Source organism: Oculina patagonica, chromosome 1, assembly GCF_052425735.1.
Source record: "Oculina patagonica isolate OP01 chromosome 1, crgOcupat, whole genome shotgun sequence".
NCBI classification, from domain to species: Eukaryota; Metazoa; Cnidaria; class Anthozoa; order Scleractinia; family Oculinidae; genus Oculina; species Oculina patagonica.
In genome coordinates, this window is record NC_135758.1 from 20119942 (window position 1) to 20138831 (window position 18890).

At 39.4% G+C, this 18890-nt stretch overlaps 1 protein-coding gene across 1 annotated transcript; it reads right to left on the reverse strand.

The window, feature by feature from the left end:
* Positions 1-918: 918 nt before the first annotated feature.
* On the reverse strand, positions 919-18729 carry LOC144661322 (uncharacterized). Its single transcript, XM_078522051.1, is given in 14 exon segments — positions 919-2959; positions 3687-4289; positions 5030-6385; positions 6387-6985; positions 6988-7624; positions 7626-8417; positions 8419-10702; positions 11018-11173; positions 11473-11635; positions 11799-12018; positions 12696-12941; positions 13649-13900; positions 15335-15513; positions 17645-18729. Coding segments are annotated over 14 exon segments (8217 nt in total). The 5' UTR covers positions 17991-18729; the 3' UTR covers positions 919-2575.
* Positions 18730-18890: the final 161 nt, after the last annotated feature.

Below are 18890 nucleotides of genomic sequence, written 5' to 3' on the forward strand. Positions count from 1 at the left end.
AGCCGGCGGGAAGGGATACCCATGTCATCTGTAGCGGTTGCTTTAGGATGAAAGATTTAGGTATTACAGAGGTTAAGCCGCGCCATCGTACGCGGAAATAAGTAGTTTTATGAAGGATTAATTTTAGAATTCCATAAAAAGCTAACAAAACGGAATGCAAGTTTAGTAAAAGAACAGATCCCAGACAGAGCTCTCCTTGCAGTAAAGTCTTAATTCACTATTGACTGTATCTATATAGTTGTTTTAATACTATCAGTAGAGATACATTAGCGTGACCTCACGTGATTTTTGTGTTAACGCGGGAACGCGGCACGTGCACGAGCCGGTCAGGGAGGGGGAATCCCCATGCCATCTGGAGCGGTAGCTTAAAGAAGGAAGATTTAGGTATTAGAGAGGTTAAGCATGACGTTTATTTTTCCCGCAAACGGCAAAAATTCAACTTCTGCCGTTTGCCGTTCGTACGCGGAAATAAGTAGTTTTATATTTGTCGTGAATGTGGGATTTTTCCCCTGTTTTTGAGGGATTAATTTTAGAATTCCATAAAAAGGTAAAAAAGTGAAAGGTAAGCTCGCGTTTGCCGTATAACGTCATGCTTAATCTCTCTATTATCTCCTGTTGAGTTGTACAACTGTACTATTTGTTCTCTTGCATTGGCGATATTGGCCCGATTCAAGATTACACAAGGTATTAATTTGGTTCAAGACCCCTTTCTAAAATTAGCCACATCTTACCCACACATGCAAAACGGCGTGTAAGGCCTAATTCACACTAGCGACATAGCAGCTCCCGAGCAGAAAACACAAGGTTACGCAAAGGAAAAAAATCCCCTGATGTCGATGTTTAATGCCACCGATGGGAACAGCCTATCTGTTCTTTATACCGTTAAGTCCATTAAAAACTTCTCTTCAGGATACCAACTGTAATTTAATTCATCTGTGCTACATTACACTGTTTTTGCTTTCCCACAAACAAATATATAAATTAAACTGAGAAGCCACATTATAACATCATGCTATCATTTAGACCTATCCAAAGAATACACCTCACGAATTTTTTAACTTACAAGAGTGGTCTGAGACATGCCGTAAAAAAACAGGGTCACTTCTTTTGTAAACTGTTTATGCACGCACGTGCACACGATCACCCCCTATGACTCGAGAGTACAGCTATATAAACAAAAAGCACGTTATCTCGGCATATACTTAAAGGGACTACGTCACCGTGTTTTAAGTAATTCTATTTATTTTTGTCAATTGAGAGCTCTAATCTTTAATTTGGCAGAGCAAAAGTCTTTTATTGGCAAAATCACGGCCACATAACAAACAAGGGTGATTTTCCAGTTTTGTAAATGACACTTTTACACAAAATGAGAGTTTTTCAAGTTTACCCCAACGAAATCGGTTTTAATCTTCTGGAATTTTGCCCATCCATGCCGCTTTTTGGCCTTACTGTGTTTCTTTTGAGTCAGTTCTATAAACAGTTGGTCAGTGCCGAAATTGCCTAAAATTGCGTGACATAGCCCCTGTAAACCTGGAACACCGGAATAGCCCGGAACACCCTTCCAAGAGCCCGCCCAAACAACCAAAAACACTAATTGCTAACCAACCACCAATCGCTAACTTCTAACCGTATAAACTAACCTTGTTTAAAGGGGTCAGTTACGGTGTTCCGGGTTTTAGTAAACTCACACAGCTTATACAAGATGACAAAACCGACACTTTGGGGAAAACACTAAGTAAAGGCCACGGGGGTAAAAAAGAGGAACTCTTAAAAAGTTGTGACGTCAGAGAAGCCGTAGCGATACCAATCAGTACATTCTTTGAACAAAACACGACAATTATGTTATTAACTGCAATCAAAGCCCAAGACGTTTATCAAAAAACCTACTTCTTCAAACAAGGTCAAGCTCACGCGGTGAGTAATAAATCTGATTCTTTAGAGGTTATTAAGTCCGCACTACGCAATCTCCGCCTGCAATGTTTACGTGAGCCTTACACTAAGGAATGTTTACTAGCCAAAATTAAAAATTCCGCCAGCTATCCTTGGAAAACAATAATAATCAGCAGAAGAACGCCGTCGTTATTCCAACTCGACGCTTCAGCTCATCGAGCAGACCTGAACGAAACGACCCGTTTATGGCAGACTAAAAAAGTTTATGTACGCTATTACCGAGGAGTAATGTATCAATAAACGAATTCAAAACAAACATGGATATAAAGCCAGAGATTGCGCAGTACGGACTGGAAATCAGCTTTAACAAGGACCTGCTCATGAATCTAGGCAGTTTGATATCGGCTCTGTTTTCTTTTAAAAGCCAGTCATGAATCATTTCATCAATTATATGTTTAAAAACAAAGGGGACCGAAGTAAAAAAATCACATTAATAATAATCAAAAAAAAAAAAAAAACTCTCAACAATTACTACTTCTTGATATAATATGTGATCTAAGAAAAATCACGTGTCCCTTAAGGAAACATCTGAAGACAATTTTAGATTTTCAAATCACTTTGTCGAGCAGTGAATTAAACACAAATCACTCATGCAACAGTTTGTCGCTATTATCAGTCTCTTTTCTTAAACGTTCAGACAGTAAAAATCTCCTTCTCTCAAGTACTGCTCACTGTCAGCTGCAATCAACCTTGTAGGAGGTGACGAACTTTGAGTAGCCAAGCCTGCGCCGTTGCGTGACTCAACTGTCACGTAAACGATGTCACCATCAAACAACGTGCTGATGTTGGCCAAAGGCAGAGTAACGTTTGTCACTAAGCCAACATCCTGGAACTGCAAGACGTCGGTTGCGTTTGCCTGTTTGCCAACTGCTACACGGAAACCGCTTATTTCAGATTCTTTGTCGTTAAAACCGTACCAGTGGGCCCGCAGTGTTTTGTTGAACAGATGGCAACTGGAATGTATCCCAAAAACGTCATGCGTGCGGTCTTCACTCACAATAACCGAGCCCTGGGAAAAGAAGAAAGAGTACTGTTCATTGTACTGCACCAACTCTTTTCTAGCAAGCAATTTTTTGTAATCAAAATAGAACAATTACTACCAAATATAACATTTGTCCATATAGATCGTGGAGAGACGACAGTGGGACAATAATTATCATTATTAACGAAGTGGAGGTGAATAATTGTTTTAGTATATACCACACAAGTTGAATAACTGCGGACTAAAATCCTTTGGTAACAAGGCGCGCGTTTTTTTTTTTCTTCTGGAGGTGAAAAAATCATCACCCAATAACAAAGCGCGCGCGAAAAGAATGATAATAATAAAAATATATTTTTAATAATAATAAGTTACAACAACAATGATTATATGTTGTATACATGAAGGGACATGTTCAACTAGTTTCTCATGGCGCTTTACAATGTTTAAGAAAAAATACCGACAATCAGAAAAGCTATTGAGGACTAAAAAAGCATGTTCCTAAAGGACACTGAATAAACAGGAAAATTCAGTTGAATCTACTCGCCCTCTCTCTCTTTTTTTAATTCAAATAACTCATTCCATTAAAAAAAAGCGTTCAATAAATGAAAAAAAGGAAGAATAACACGTTCCTAGGGGTGACATTATTTTAAAGAAAAGTTTAGAGAAAGTTCCTAGCTTCCCCAAGTCAAGAAATTAAAGCGTTCAATCACTGCCTTAATGAATTAATGTACTGGGGAGGAGGACTTGATCGTACCTTTGAAGGTGGTGTATTGTCAACAATTACCGGAGAAGACACCATCTCTGTGGCAATTCCAACATTGTTTTCACATTTCACAACAGTGTAATAGCTTTGTCCAGGCTGCAACTGAAGACCTGTGGCCTGCACAGTCGTACTCAAACCATTATCAATAAAGTCAGTCACAAAGTTGGTGCTCTTTCTTATAGCATAGCTACACAGTCTGACACCACTTTCATCATCCTGGACACCAGTGATATTTGAAACCAGGGTACACTTTGTAACGCACGATGTCACGGAGAACTGCGGGATGATATCTCCGAGGAAAGGAGCCGTCAGATCAACCCTTGTTTCGTTTGTTGCAATCACAGTAAAAAGACCAGCACCATTTGTTACTCTTATGCTAAGGTAATAAGTCCCATAATGGCTCAAGCGGCAGTCGCTGCATGTCACGTCTGTTGCGTTTGGGGGTATTTCGGTCATGGATTTGATCTGGCATCCAACGGGCAATGTTCCAACGCAAAATTCCGTTTTCTCTATACCGCTCTCAAGGTCATGTGACTTCCAGGAGGCGCGCAGATCGTCTGTAGGACCAATCCAAAGTTTTGAACCAGAAGTGACCTGACAGGACAAGAATGCGTATAGCTGAGTTTAATGACTTAACAGCTACATTACGTAACTGGTAAACAAGAATCCCCCCCCCCCGAGAAAAAAAATTACGAATTGCCGAGACATTTTTCCTTTCCGACATTTGGAGAATTTCATAGACATTTAAATAAATGTTGCCTTACTTAACTTTGACTTTTATTTCGGTGTTAACCTATATTGGGCATTATATCCTAAAAGGACCACATTTCCTCTTAGCTTTGCAAATGTATAAATTGATTCGATTAACCACATGAATTAAGTTATGAAGGTGTTTCTGGCTCAAAAATTCTAAGAACTTATTGACTAAGTCAGAGGGCCAGAGGGAAAAATATTTGGCGCAAGGTTTGTCATGGCATGCACCTGTTGTAAGGTTTAAGCAAAATGATCTAACTCAAATGCTTTCCTACACATCCCAGCCTTAGTCAGTCAATAAAGCATTTTTATCAGACCACCTTTACTTACTTGATTTTGCTAGAAAGTTAGAAAGCTTAAGGTATTCCTTCTATAGGGTTGCCTCAGCAGAGAAGGACCGCAAAATAATGAAGGTAATTCTTTAAATAATAAAAAGCATCCCTTGCAAGTTTTGAGCAAGATTTCGACCGCTTGCCCAAGTCGCTCAATTAAATTGCTTAAACGGACCTTTTCTTCGAAAGAATCGCAAGCCTTTTAATTTTTGTGGTTATTGCAATTTACGAAAACAGCTTATAAGTTACCTCGGTAATTTCAGGAGGAGTGATGTCGACAACAAAAACCCGTGACCAACCACGTGACGTCATTCCCGCGCCGTTTACAGCCTCCACTATGACGTAATACTTGACACTATGAGTTAGTAATACATTGTCTGCCTTCCCTGATGTCAATCTTCCGACGGCGGTAAAATTCACGGCGTCCGCCTCATCAGGAGTGGTCCCCAGGCCCCAGCGGTATTCCACGATTCCACTTTCTTGGTCTTTAAAGGGATTCCATACTGCTTCTACCAAAGTTGCCGATGACTGAAATTGAATATCTGTCAGTTGAGATAATCCATGAACTTTACCAGGATTTGGTGACGTAATATCTACAATGACACCATCAGAGGATGAAGTGCTACTGAAGCCATCAGCATTGGTGCACGTGACTTGACTGATGTAACGAGCGCCTGGGACAAGATCAAGATTTGCTTGAGTGAGGTTTCCTTTGCTTTCCACAGCTTTTGTTAACATAACAGTATCATTTCCAAATACGGATCGGTCCTGTGAAGCCGACTGTTCGATCAGTGCCCATGAACAACTGGCAACGCCAGACTCTTCATCTTCAATACCTTCCCACTGAGCTGACAAGAAATTCGTAGAATTCATGAAATCAATGTCCTGGCCAATGCCATCAATCACACTGCCCACAGATGGAGGTGAAGTATCAAAAACAAGCTTCTTTGATGACATAACTGTTTTTAGACCAGCCCCATTTACAACAACAACCGTGACGAAATATTCAACCCATGGCTCAGGTCTAAATGGACCAATAGTTCCAAACGTTGAAGAACCTGCTGGAACAAGACCACTTCCACAAGTGCCAGGAGTTGTTTTAAGGCAGTATCCACTGCTACTTATGCCACTTTCGTCGTCTTTAACATCATTCCACGAAACACTTATTTCAACAGTTCGCATTTCCTGATCAACGACTTTGTGTGACACTGAAACTTCTGTCTTAAGTGGTGGGCTAGGGTCTACAGTGAATCCATCCGAATGTTCTATCGAGCTAAGACCACTTAAGGTCGTGGCTTTTATGGTTACATAATATATTTTACCAGCTTCTAAAATATCGAGATCTGGAATGTTTGGGGCCAAGTCCTTTTCAATACTCTTCCGTAGGCCAACACTTGTGAAGTGAAGAATATCTTCTTTGCCTACAGCCGTCCCGATAGCCATCTCATAGCCGACGACAGGATCTCGGTTGTCCGCAGGAAATGGGTCCCAGTGGGCACCAACTCTTTTTGTATTGGTAAGATAAACTTGGTCTGTCCCTGGTATTGAGCCATCTCGAACAGGAGCTGGAATAGGCCAAATAGGTTCTACCCTGAAGCCATCGGACGTGCACAGTGCTTCGCAAAGCTGCTTTATTCAAGCAAGTCAACACATTATAGTAAGTGATGTCTCTAATAAACTGAAGATTTTTGTATGGCTGGTTGTCTGAGAAAATATTCCTTTCTTCATACCTGGAGTTGTTGGTGATTTTCCTTTCAAACAAAATGACTCCATCAGTATTTTCAATGGTCCACCTACATGATCGTACACCACTTTCAGCATCCTCTACACCAAACCAAGTCATAGAAATATTCCAATCTTCGAGTACAACATTGTAGTCAAATCCAGTCACGTGGCTTCCATCAACAACATCTCCCATTACTGGAGGACTGACATCCAAAAGCATTCCATCAGAGGTAACTGTCTCAGACAGACCTGCACCATTTGTTACGCGGACTGTCACAAACACTTTATCTCCCTCGTGTATGCTACATTCTGGGCAAGTAAATGACTTGTTGGTCCCAGTGCTGGTCATGGGTTTTATCTGACAGCCTAGAGGTTTGGTGCCCAAGCAATACTCGTTCTGCATGATACCACTCTCGGGATCTGTGATGTTTTCCCAATGCGCTGATAATACCACACTGGGGGAGAAGTAGTCAACATCTTTCCACCAAAACCATCTTGGACGTTTTCGTTCTTAGCAAGCGGTGAAGATGTATCTATTGTGAGACCAGTTGACGAAATATTGGAGGTTAATCCAGCTTGGTTTGTTGCTACGACTGTGATGAAGTATGTTGCGCCATGCAAAAGACCGAGGTCTTTCTTGGTTACCCGAGTGGCTAAGTGTACGTTTTCAAACCTTACAACATCGTCTTGGTAAGGTTGAGTGCCAATGGCAAAATAGTAGTTCTCTATACCACTTTCAAGGTCTTTAAATGAAGGCCATGATGCTGTAATTGAACCTGTGTCTGACTGATACTGGAAAAAGTGATCACGAGATACACCTGCTATAATAGGTCCAGTCTCAATGGGAGGTGTTGTATCGATGACGAATACTGAAGATGACGAAGATGCAAGATCTGCATTGTTTATACATTCTACGCTGGCATTGTATTTGCCTTGCGGAAGGGTTATGCCGCCAGGGAGTGTGGCATTGCCTGCAGAAGTATTTCTTATTGCAAAGAAAACAGCATTTTCAGCTTCGTTGAGAACTGTAATGTTGCACCTTCTTATTCCACTTTCCGGATCTGCAAATTTTTCCCAGAAGACTGTGGCTCTTTTGTTACCGATAAATGTTTTCTTCCCCATTTCTGCTAGATTTTAGTCCAAAGTGTATTTTTCCCAGAAGTGGCGGAGTTCTGTCAAAGATAAGTGCATCAGAGCATGATTGTGACACAAGACCAGCTCTATTTCTAGACATAACAGTAACGTAATACTTCACCCCCGGTCTGAAGACTAAATCAGTCATTGTATGGTTGGCGAAGTTTGCTCGACCGATGTTTATAAATGGCTGAACTTGAGTACCACATTTGTTTGTACCTATGGCCCACTTGTAGTACCAAACTTCACTTTCAGGCTCAGAGAATCGGTTCCAATAGGCTGCAATGCTTAGTGCCGAAGCAGAGTAGAAAGTACTCTCTTGGTCGTTGTATTTCCATTCACCTCGAGACCCAAGACCTGGATAGACTTTGCTTGGCACTGGCGGAGTTCCATCTACTATGACACCATCTGAGACAAGTTCCTTGATTGCCCCTGCTTGGTTTGTCACTTTTAAGTGCACATGGTATTTTGTTCCACTTACTAAATTAAGAGCTGTTTGACTTCTCACATGCGTTGAAAGACCAACGTCTGTGTAGTTCTTTATACTAGTTTTGTCATGCTTACTCGTTCCAATACTCCATTCAAATTTCTCAACGCCACTATCTAAGTCCCAGATACCTTCCCAGTTTGCAGCCATGCTTGACAGGGAAGACTGGTATTTTAGATCTGGTTCGATAACCCCATCATGCACCACACCATGGCTTGGAAGGGACATGTCGATGAGTACACCATCAGAGCTGATGCATTTGCGAAGTCCAGCATTGTTCACAGCACAGAGCTATAAAGTAATAGACACCATCAGCCAGTGATAGGCCAGTGACAGTAGCCGAAGTGTTCAGAAAAGCACTTTCAAATGGAAAGACATCGGGTGTACCACCACGACTTCGGCTCACTCCATACTCATAATAGTGAATCCCAGACTCGGAGTCAACAAAACCATCCCATTCTGCTGACAATCCTGTGGTATTGGCTTGATAATCGATATCCAAACCGGTATTGCCATCACGCACTTGAGCTCTATATACATTTGGAGCTGTCACGTCAGCGATGAAGCCATTCGAAGACACTTCTAAACTGATTAGTCCAGCTTTGTTTTCAGCCTTGATTTTAATGCAATACTTTTGGCCATTATTCAGTACAATGTTTGTTAGCATAAACGAAGTTGACTTTGGAGGATCAAGTCGAATAAATCCATTTCCTGTTACATGATAATTTCCTGTTATACAGCTACCAACAGCGTAGTAGTACTGCTTGACAGCAGTGTGTGGCTCTGAGAACTTTGTCCATGAACCGGAAACATATTTCAAGTCAGCCTGATACTCGATGTCTACTTGAGGAGTTGGTCCATCGGACACATCTCTAGGGGCTGGAGGTGTAGCATCAGGTATGACAAGTACTGAATACGCGTCTTTAAACATTTTGGCTCGATTGTAGGCTCTTATGATGGTGTAATAACGTCTACCCTGAGATAATGCTAAGCCAGTAAATGTTGCAGATGTTGGCAGGTTAGATCCTGGCACAGTAGTGAAATTAGAGCTCGATGGTGACATGTCTGAAGAGATAATAGCCCAGTCATATCGAAGAAGTCCACTGTGTGCATCAGAGAAACTGACCCACTGCACTGATACGGATGATACACTTGGTATGTAGACACATGGGGTTCCATTTATGAAGTCATCTTCACCTGTTACTAGAACCTTACCAGTGAACACTGGATGAGTGGCATCCACGGTAATACCATCAGAAGTGACGTCAGTGCTTAGATCCACAGTATCAACCGCTTTTACAGTCACAAAATACTTTGTGTTATTCTTCAAAGTCAACCCATCATGTGTGATATTCGTTGCATTTCCTGCAGAGGTCCAAGGCACAATTATGTTTCCATTGCTGTCTGCTATCTTGTATCTGTATTCAGCAATTCCACTTCCCTTGCTTCCATCTGTGAAACCATTCCAGTTCGCTGCTATCATAGTGTCCTCTGATTGGTAGTCTACATCACTGAAGTGTCCATCATTAACAATGCCAGCTTGGGGAGCATCATGGTCTATTAGCACACTGTCTGACTTTACTTGAGTGTACAGACCAGCCTCGTTGTAGCCTCTGACGACTGCACAGTAGCGTTCTTTAGAAACTAGATTCAGGTTGGTTGCTGTCGGAGAGCGATTTAGTGCTGTGGTCTTAAACGAAGTAATCAATCCAGCGCCAATCCGCTGTACAGCCCAAGTGTATCGTGAAATGGGAGAATGTGGATCAGTAAAACGGTCCCAGTTTGCAGTGAACGTGCTTGTCCATTTGGCATATTTCACATCTACGCCAAGTTGACTGCCATCATATATCTTGCCAGCTACTGGTGGTGAGGTATCAATGACAACTCCATCACTTGTGAAGTCGGAATACAGGCCTGCTTTAGTGTAGGCCCGAATAACGAACCTTGCTTTTGAACCATCTGCTATGTTTTTGAAGGTTTTCCCTGTATTAGTATTGGTGTTTAGATTTGTGCTGGTAAAAGGCATTAATTCGCTGGTTTGGTTGGTGTTAAATGAAGTGAGAAGCACTTTCCACTCATACTTGCCAACACCATGTCTTGTTTGCACTCCTCCCCAATTTGCCTGCAACAATGTGGAGGCTTGGTAACTCAGGTCAGCTCCAGGCCCATCACGTATCCATCCACCTTGTGGTTTTGATGTATCGACGACTACTTCACTGCTGCAGACAAGCTGATATGTTTTGCCTCTTTCGTCAGATGCTTTCACGGAGACTTTGTAGGTGGTATTATCTTGAAGCGTTAACCCAGTGATAGTCTGGTATACATTGGTGTCTGGAAGAGTACCAGTTGCAGACGAATTAAAGGAACAAGGCGAACTTCCTAATAGAACAAACCATCTGAGGTTAAGCTGTCCACACGACACTGAAAATCCAGATATGTTCAAAAATAATCTGTCTGTGATGTACTGATAGGTGCTAACTGACTGGAACTTGGAGTCCATCATTTGCAGGATGCCAGTTTTCAAGACGATTTCATCTGTGACCTGTCCAGGACATGTTCCAAGGACACCATCACACCTGACCAACAAACATATGACACAATCTAAATAAACATAAAATTAATATCATAAAAATGTGGTATCACGAAAAGTGCTTAGTTCTTACCTCGTTTTTGCAGGAGTTTCGGGAATAACCCCATTCATCAGTCGCGACTGATGAAAAGGTTTAATTACCGGAATGACATTTCTAACGACAATTCTGAACTATCCCTCACAGTATGGTTTAACTTTCAGTCCTTTATCCTCTGAGTTGTTGTTAACTAAAAATACATACTGTATGTGTTTGTTAACTCTAAAAGAAGCTTGATAATAATAATTTTTTTATAACTTTTACCTCTCTGGCTGGTCACATAAATCAACAGCAGGTCGACATAAAGTTCCATTTGTCCTGATTATAGACCTACAAGTTCCATCTCCAACACACTCAGATGTCTTGATACAACGTGACGGAGGATAAGATGATTGACAAGAGTAGCCCAGCCCTGAACACCTGAAACAGATAGGACACGTGTACAGAGAACTCACTTGTAAGCCTACATGCAATGTACAGACTGCAAATAGCTGTGGCTCATTTCCATACTAAAGCAACATTTAAAAAATAAAAAGAAAGAAAGAAAAAATAATTTGGAAATTGAACTTACAGGATACGATTTACTTGTTCATAGTAGTAAACATGTATCTACATGTACATAGTTGTACAGTACTGTAAATTTACTTTTAACAAAGGTGTTACGACTTGCCACCACTACCCTAGGCAAACTACTATATAGAATAAGAGATGGTTTATACCTCCCAGCTTTGCACGTGTCCTGCTTTGTACATTTGTTTCCATCATCACATGGAACTGTGGGACGATTAGACCAATCACTATTAGCACGAGCTATTGCATCATACAAGTCACACCACTGACACTGGTTTGATGGGTTTAACATCTGATGACTGTAGTCCTGCCCTATAAAAAACAATATTGACAAAATAAATTCCTTTTGTAAGTCAATGCCATGTAAGGTCTACAAAAATCAAGTATTCAAAATCGTGCAAAATTGGAGAAGTAAAAAAGATACATAAACTGGTAAGATCTGAATGGGAATAGGTTATAGTGACACTTCAGCTACCTGCTATTTTACATGTGCACTTGTTGTTCGCGAATCCAAATCCTGTTTTAAGGCTGCAGCTGGTGCCATTACAGTACTGACAATGCGAGTTACAAGTGAAAGGCGTGGCTGTGCACTGTCCACTGCGGCAGGTGTCTCCACCTGTGCATTTGTTACCATCATCACATGCCACACCCTCACGATTTGACCATGTGCTGGTGCTGCTTCCTGGATCACACCACTAGTGCAAAAAAAAAAAAACATTCTGGTAACTAAAACACTTGTCATTATGGTAGATGTATAAATGTTTCCCATTATCAGATATATTTAAACAGTACTGCAAAAGTAATGCAAACAAAATAGTTCCAACGAGATTTAATGATTTTCTAATTTGCGATAGAAAGAAGAACATACAAATACACAAAAAGTCATATACCTATTGTCATTCAACAAATTTTGCCCCCTAAAAAACGAAAAATTTAAACAAAACAAAATTTCCTCAAACACCAAACAAAGTTCAAATAATTTATTGTTTGAATTGATCCGAATTTTTATACCTTCCAACGAATGTTGAAGAAAAACACCTTACCCCACCCCTTAAACGATTTTAGTTTTTGAGCCCATCCCCCCCCCCCCTTCCCACACCACCTTTGGATTTTACACTGACTTTCCATGTGGTGGATGTGGACATTAATTTTTCTGGAACCACATAATGTCACTAAGTGATTGTGCAAACTATAGCTAAATGTTAAATATGCCTTATTATTACAAAAAAGCATGTTTGACCATTCATTCAATTATGGTTTGCAAAATTTTAAACCAAAGATAAAATTAAACCACAACATCTCTACCACTGTAATATGACAAGAATTAATTACATGTAATCACACACTGTGTATAACTTTAATCTATGATTACCTGGCATGGATTTCCAGGTTTATACTGACTCTTAGCAAAGCAGGTCCTTTGACCATTATAGTGTATGGTGCAATATCCAGGTTGCACTGGACAACCTTTGCCATCATGCCTTTCACATGAAAGGCAGTCATAAAGTGTTCCCACACATGCTCCATTCACACAACGATCTTTCGTCTTTATGTTGTTGTCACTACATTGAAGATAATTGTTGCTTGTCCACTGATGTTGGTTGTTGCTGTCACATTGCTGAAAGAAATGACAGCTCTGGTTTAATATAAATTGTGTAAACAATTCCTTGCAATGTCTATCGTATTATGGTGCTTGTATTGAGATATGTATTGTATTGTGAGTCAGAGATAATGTACATGTAACTAGAGCTGCTCATTTACAGGCTAGGAATGGGCTCCCTTAAGCAACCGCACACTTATAGAGTAGAGACTGGATGATTAACGGAGCTTCTATATACCACAGCACATAAGAATACCGTGACACTTTTTCTGCAGCTGTAAATCAAATTGAACTTTCATTTTAAAGATGTTTATAAACCAACATCATAAAGCAATGTTGCATTATATTACAACTGTACTAAGTACAGTGTAAAATGTGATCAAGTTGTGCAAAATTTCAGTAAAAACTAACACAAATCTTCGCCTGGTCACTTACAAGAGCCTGAAAATAAAGGAAAAGACCAGTTGGTAATTCCTGAAGAAGGTGGCCGTGGTCACAATGAAGTTTGAAATTTTGTTTTACATGCATAAAGCTTATTTTTTACTTATAAATAACTACCGTATTTATTCGGCTATAAGCCGAGCGATTTTTTCACCAAATTTTACTGAAAACTGGTCAAAACTCAACAAAATTGGGGGTTCGGCTTATACTGTAGCCGAGTGTTTCGCTGAAAAAATAATTCGATGGTATATATATATAACAAATATTTGTATAGTCAAGATCACCTGACATTCATATCCTGGCCTCAGGTCTCCATGATTAAAGCATGTTCTCACACCTCCCACCATGATTGAACAGTACCCTGGTTTGACACGACATGTCTCCTTGTAACACTCTTCACATGACAAGCAGGTCAAGAATACTGTACCGATGCATCTTCCATTGAAGCAGCGGTCATTTCTGGTGCAGGCATTACCATCATTGCAGGACAAAGCATTGTCATTGGTCCACGTTGTCTTTCTGTTAATGTTGCATTTCTAATTGAGAGAAAAAAATTAACAAATCCATTTTTTTAATCTGTTTTTGCTTTGTTCTAAATAAATTAAATTATCTTTTTTAACAATTATTCCACGGGAGCATTGGATATGAGATGGTCGATAGCCAACAAGGTGCGAAGCCCCAAGTTGGCTATAACATTTCTCATATCCAAAAAGTGGAATAATTGTTTTATTAAAAACGCCCAAAGAATTGAAATATTTGAGCTCCCCAGCTGTAATCTCGCTGACAAAAATTGTGGTAAATGGTATATGAGCTCATATTGGCCGTTCTGAAGTTGTGCAGGGAACTGGGGCGAGTTTCAAGTTTTAAGTAATCGATAATCTGACACCACCATATGAAAGTTCTCGGTTAGATTGTTCATTTGACCAAGGTTGATGCCTCTAGGATGAAGAGAGACGGGCCTTGGAACATGGATCAAAATCCATACAATTATCTCTAAATGTGAGCCAGCATCCCCTAAAACCATATGAACTCTTTAAATTTTTATCCGTTTTGTAACAGCTGTAGAATCTTGCCAGAGACAAACTATTTGAAAGAAAATTCACTATGTTTGCCTATTTTAAAGAGTATCACAAAAATCATTAAAAAATTTCTTTTCATCTCATCTTAATAAGCTGTAGTAACTTTATAATTTAAGCAAAAATTGGCCTGCTTCAGAAAGTTCTTTCGTCGAAGCTATAAAAGAATTACATGTAAGATGGTGGAACATGCCTGACGAGGCTGAGATTTCAGCGAAGTTTATAGCAGTGATACAAAGATATACAAATATATATATTTTTTCTTTTTAATATTTTAAAACCAAAATCGCGCGTTTAAAGAATAACAAAGACAGAGAATGTCAAAAAATTACCGAAGTTCAAAAATTGGCCATTTCCTTTATTTGGCAAACGGTATTTGCCTACATTAAACAAAAAGCAAATTGTTGTCTCTGAATTGAAAAATTTGTCAGAACTCTACCCTCTCAGTTTCCTCTGAATTTTTTAAAGAATTTAAATTCCAGTGTAAATGGTTAGGGACTAGATCTATAGTTTTGAGTGTGTGCAATGTTTATTAAGTCAGGTATTTCCCATTTTCGAAAAAAAAGGTCAGAACTCTACCCTCTCAGTTTCCTCTGAATTTTTAAAAGAATTTAAATTCCAGTGTAAATGGTTTGGGACTGGCACTATACAAAATGTAGTTTTGGGTTTGTGCAATGTTTATTAAGTCATGTATTCTCCAAAGTAAAATTTACCTTTGAGCATGACAAAACCCACAAAAATCCCTAATTGCCACAAAATACTGTGTTACACAACTGCTCTGTGCCTGTAGTTAAAAAGGGCCCCCTTAAATTAGCTGGTCTGTCTGTGTGTGCATGCAAACATTTTTTACATACATGGACAATAATGTTTTAGATGACTCTATCAACTGCATACCTGACAAGGATTTGATGGATTGACTGTATTATATGAATAACAGCGACCATTTATTCGGCATTGCCTCAGATCACATCTTGTCCCAAGTTTAGTGTAGCACGAGTAACAGCTGCAGGTATAACTTCCATATGTATTGTGGCAGGTGTGTTGACATGGTCTTGAGTTGCACTCATTCACATCTACATGTTCAGAAAAAAATATTCCCATGATGTAAGTAAAAGTGCAATTACAGTACCCTGTTGACCAGTTTCCTCAATCGACACAGGTAAGAGTGGGGGGGGGGGGGGGGGCACTGCTGGCTCTGAACATCACAATAAACAACAACCAGCAAAAACCGTAACAAGTTAAAATAATAGTGTTGTCATATTTTAACTCTAAGCCTGCATAGCTAGCTGAGTTTTGTTGCTGAATTTTGTTGCAAAAAAGAGCTATAAAACAATGATGTGACTTCAATATTAACTGGTTGCTTACAGTGTAATAAAAGATCACGCACACATTAACAGCTCCAAGATGGCGGCGTCCAGTTGTCGAGTTTTGGATAAGATTTCGTAGGGTTATAGCGCACGTTGGGGGCTAAAATTTTGGTGAATAACATATCTTTGTATAAACTTTTTATTGGCGTAAAGAAAATAAATGGCCATTCTAGAGTGAACTTCTCCTTTAAATATTAACTTGCCTTGTGACAGAATGGCACTGTCTCAGTTTTCAAAATGCCCAGAAACCGGAAATAGTCAGCAGAACACATAGAATAATTTTTTATACTGACAAAAAAACTTATCCGCATGCTCAGATGATGCCAAACCATCAAAATGATCACCTCAAAAACACCAGCATCCGATCAACTAGATATTTCTTCATGCCTGTACCGATATAAAGCTTCATCCTTCTCAAACACATCAATAATTAATTCATCACGTCAAAACAAAGAAAATCATAACTGCAAAGGAGGTTTGGATACTCGATCTTAATTACCGGTAGCATGGATTTTTACTATTTTATTTCTCTGTTTACCTCCAACTTTTTGTTTCGATTGATAGAAATTTAAAGGAAACTATGACGTTTTGAATAAACATCAATAAAGCACTGAACAATGCATATTTAGGCTCATCTTGATCTGAATATCTCAGTTAAGTAAAGTGAAACGTGTAAGTCCACTATTTTGTGTGTGGCGTTTTATAAATCTGCCTTTCTGCACTGTTTAAAGTGTTATTTCACTGATTCGCTTTCGACCGTTGGCTTTATATGTACGAGGACATCCGAACACCGAGAAGAAAGTTGAAAATACAACGCGTAGTGGAGTATTTCTGACGAAATTTGAGGTGTTGGACTTTCGATGAATTACCACTGTCTTGAGTGTGGTCTGCCTGTGGTAACACCTGAACTTTTTGGCTAATTTTCAGAAATGTCACTGAAATAACAATCATAAACGTCCTTAAAACCTTCTCTTGCTGTTAGTTGGAACTAAAAAAAAAGGAAATAGAAGCGTTTGTAATTCTGGCATTCATGATTGTCAAATGACCAGTTTGTCGAACAAATCATGCAGAAACGTGCCTAAAACGTAATGACCATGAGTCGAGCTGGATGCATATACAACATACAGAACAAAGCTTACGGCATACATGTAACGTTAAAAGAGTGTTCTAAGCTATATCTCGGATTAAATACTTTAGTTAGACCTCACCATGACGGATATTTTGTTAAAATTTACGTAAGCGAAACCTCTTCCTTCTTCTTTCTTCTCGCGTGCGAGCGAGAGCGGGTGCTAGGTAACCAAGCCTACTTTTAGGAAAGACAAACTGGTAGGACTCGGATATGAGGACAACGGATTCCTAGACATGTAGTTCTTATTTCGAATAAGCAGATACGAAAACACTTTTTAGCATCAAAGCCGGTAAAATAATTATACTCACAAACTCTTCAACAGTTAGGAAACTTTGTACTTCGCTTGAAAGCAAATTTGAAAACACGTAAGAAAGGGACAGTGTTCCTGTTAGTTTTAATTGCTTGTTTACTAAGTAATAAGTGCGAGCACTTCAATGACTAACAGCTTCTTAAAATAAATGGTTTTTACTTTTTTATATTTAAGTCATTTCTTTATTTCCTTGTTTGGACGTCCGCCAATGGTCACCAATGCGCTATTTTTAGGACATAAAATAGTTTTAAAATTAGCTATAAACAGTATTTTACAAAGCTATCACATAATTTTATGAGGAATCAGGCCTGCAATAGTTCAATTAAGAATTAAACTAGCTAGCTAACTGTTAGTGTAGCGTTAATCTGCAATCTGCAAAAGCCGTCAAACGGACTCACCATATTGGCAGCAAGTTCCAGTATATCCCGGTCTACAACGGCAACCTGAACTGTGTGGCGTGCCATAATTTGCGCAATGACCTCTATTACACGGTATTGGTTCGCTTAACCGATAGGGGCAACGTCCTCCACAACTTGCTGGTTTATCAACTTTTCGCGTTATCCATTTTATACCACTTGTACCGCAAGGATGAGAACACGGACCGATTTTCCAAACAATGACGGTGCAATCACGGGGTCTGCAAGGAGGAGGAGCCCGCCGTCGTCGCCTTCGACGCCAGGAACTCGTTTCGGAAAATAGCATGACGATACATAAAGCGAAAAGAAAAGTTTTAACTTTAGTCATGTTAGTGCACTGTTGTATCTTTGTCTTCAAGCAAAAAAGACGGCTTGTCAGGACTATCAAGGAGTGCAAGCGCTTGCAACTGATCGTTTATCTGTCAGCGAGTCTTCGGTCAATTAGGAAAGGCATGCTTTGTATCAACAAACATTCTAAGCGAAGATTAACGGTTAACCTTTTGGCATCAGCGAGTTATTCAAACAATACTAAACCAGCATCTAAATTTATCCTAGAACTGCAGTATTCGATTTCTATTCAAGCCAAAACATGTTATATCTCACGAGAATTACATGTAATACCAATTCAATGGATATGCTGTTTGTGGCACTGCAATGAAACGTGAAAATTTCGACTGAGTGAATTGAGAAGCACTGCAAAATTAACACCAAAAAAAAAAAAAGACGAAATTCCGTTTTCTTTTTTCACTTTTGCTTAAAAAAACACTACCACTTCTTATCTCCATGGTTTATTCTTTGTGCTTGTTAAGGTGACACTTGCATTAAATAAAAGCAGCTCATGGTAAAAAAAACTCCCCAGAATAGAAAAATCGAAGAATGATTATCAGATTAAGAGATGAAGGGCACGTATATAACGGCTTCACTAATGCTGTCATCCATAAGTAGGTTAGATACAAAGAGTTTATGCAACAGTAAAAACAACTCTCATTTCTTTTACCTATTTGTCGTTGTCTTTGTTTTCTGTTAAAACGTTTACTTGAAGCCACTGAATTGCATAGTCCTTCTAAAAACATGTTGTACAATCGGAAGATGAAACAAAATATAAAAGTAAATAAAAAGGTCCGCCTCTGTTATGAGTTATTACGGTCATGCCCAAGCATATTTCGATGGAATTCAAAACAAAGTTTTTAGTAAACTCAAAAGAAATCTATTTTTTATTCATTGGAAA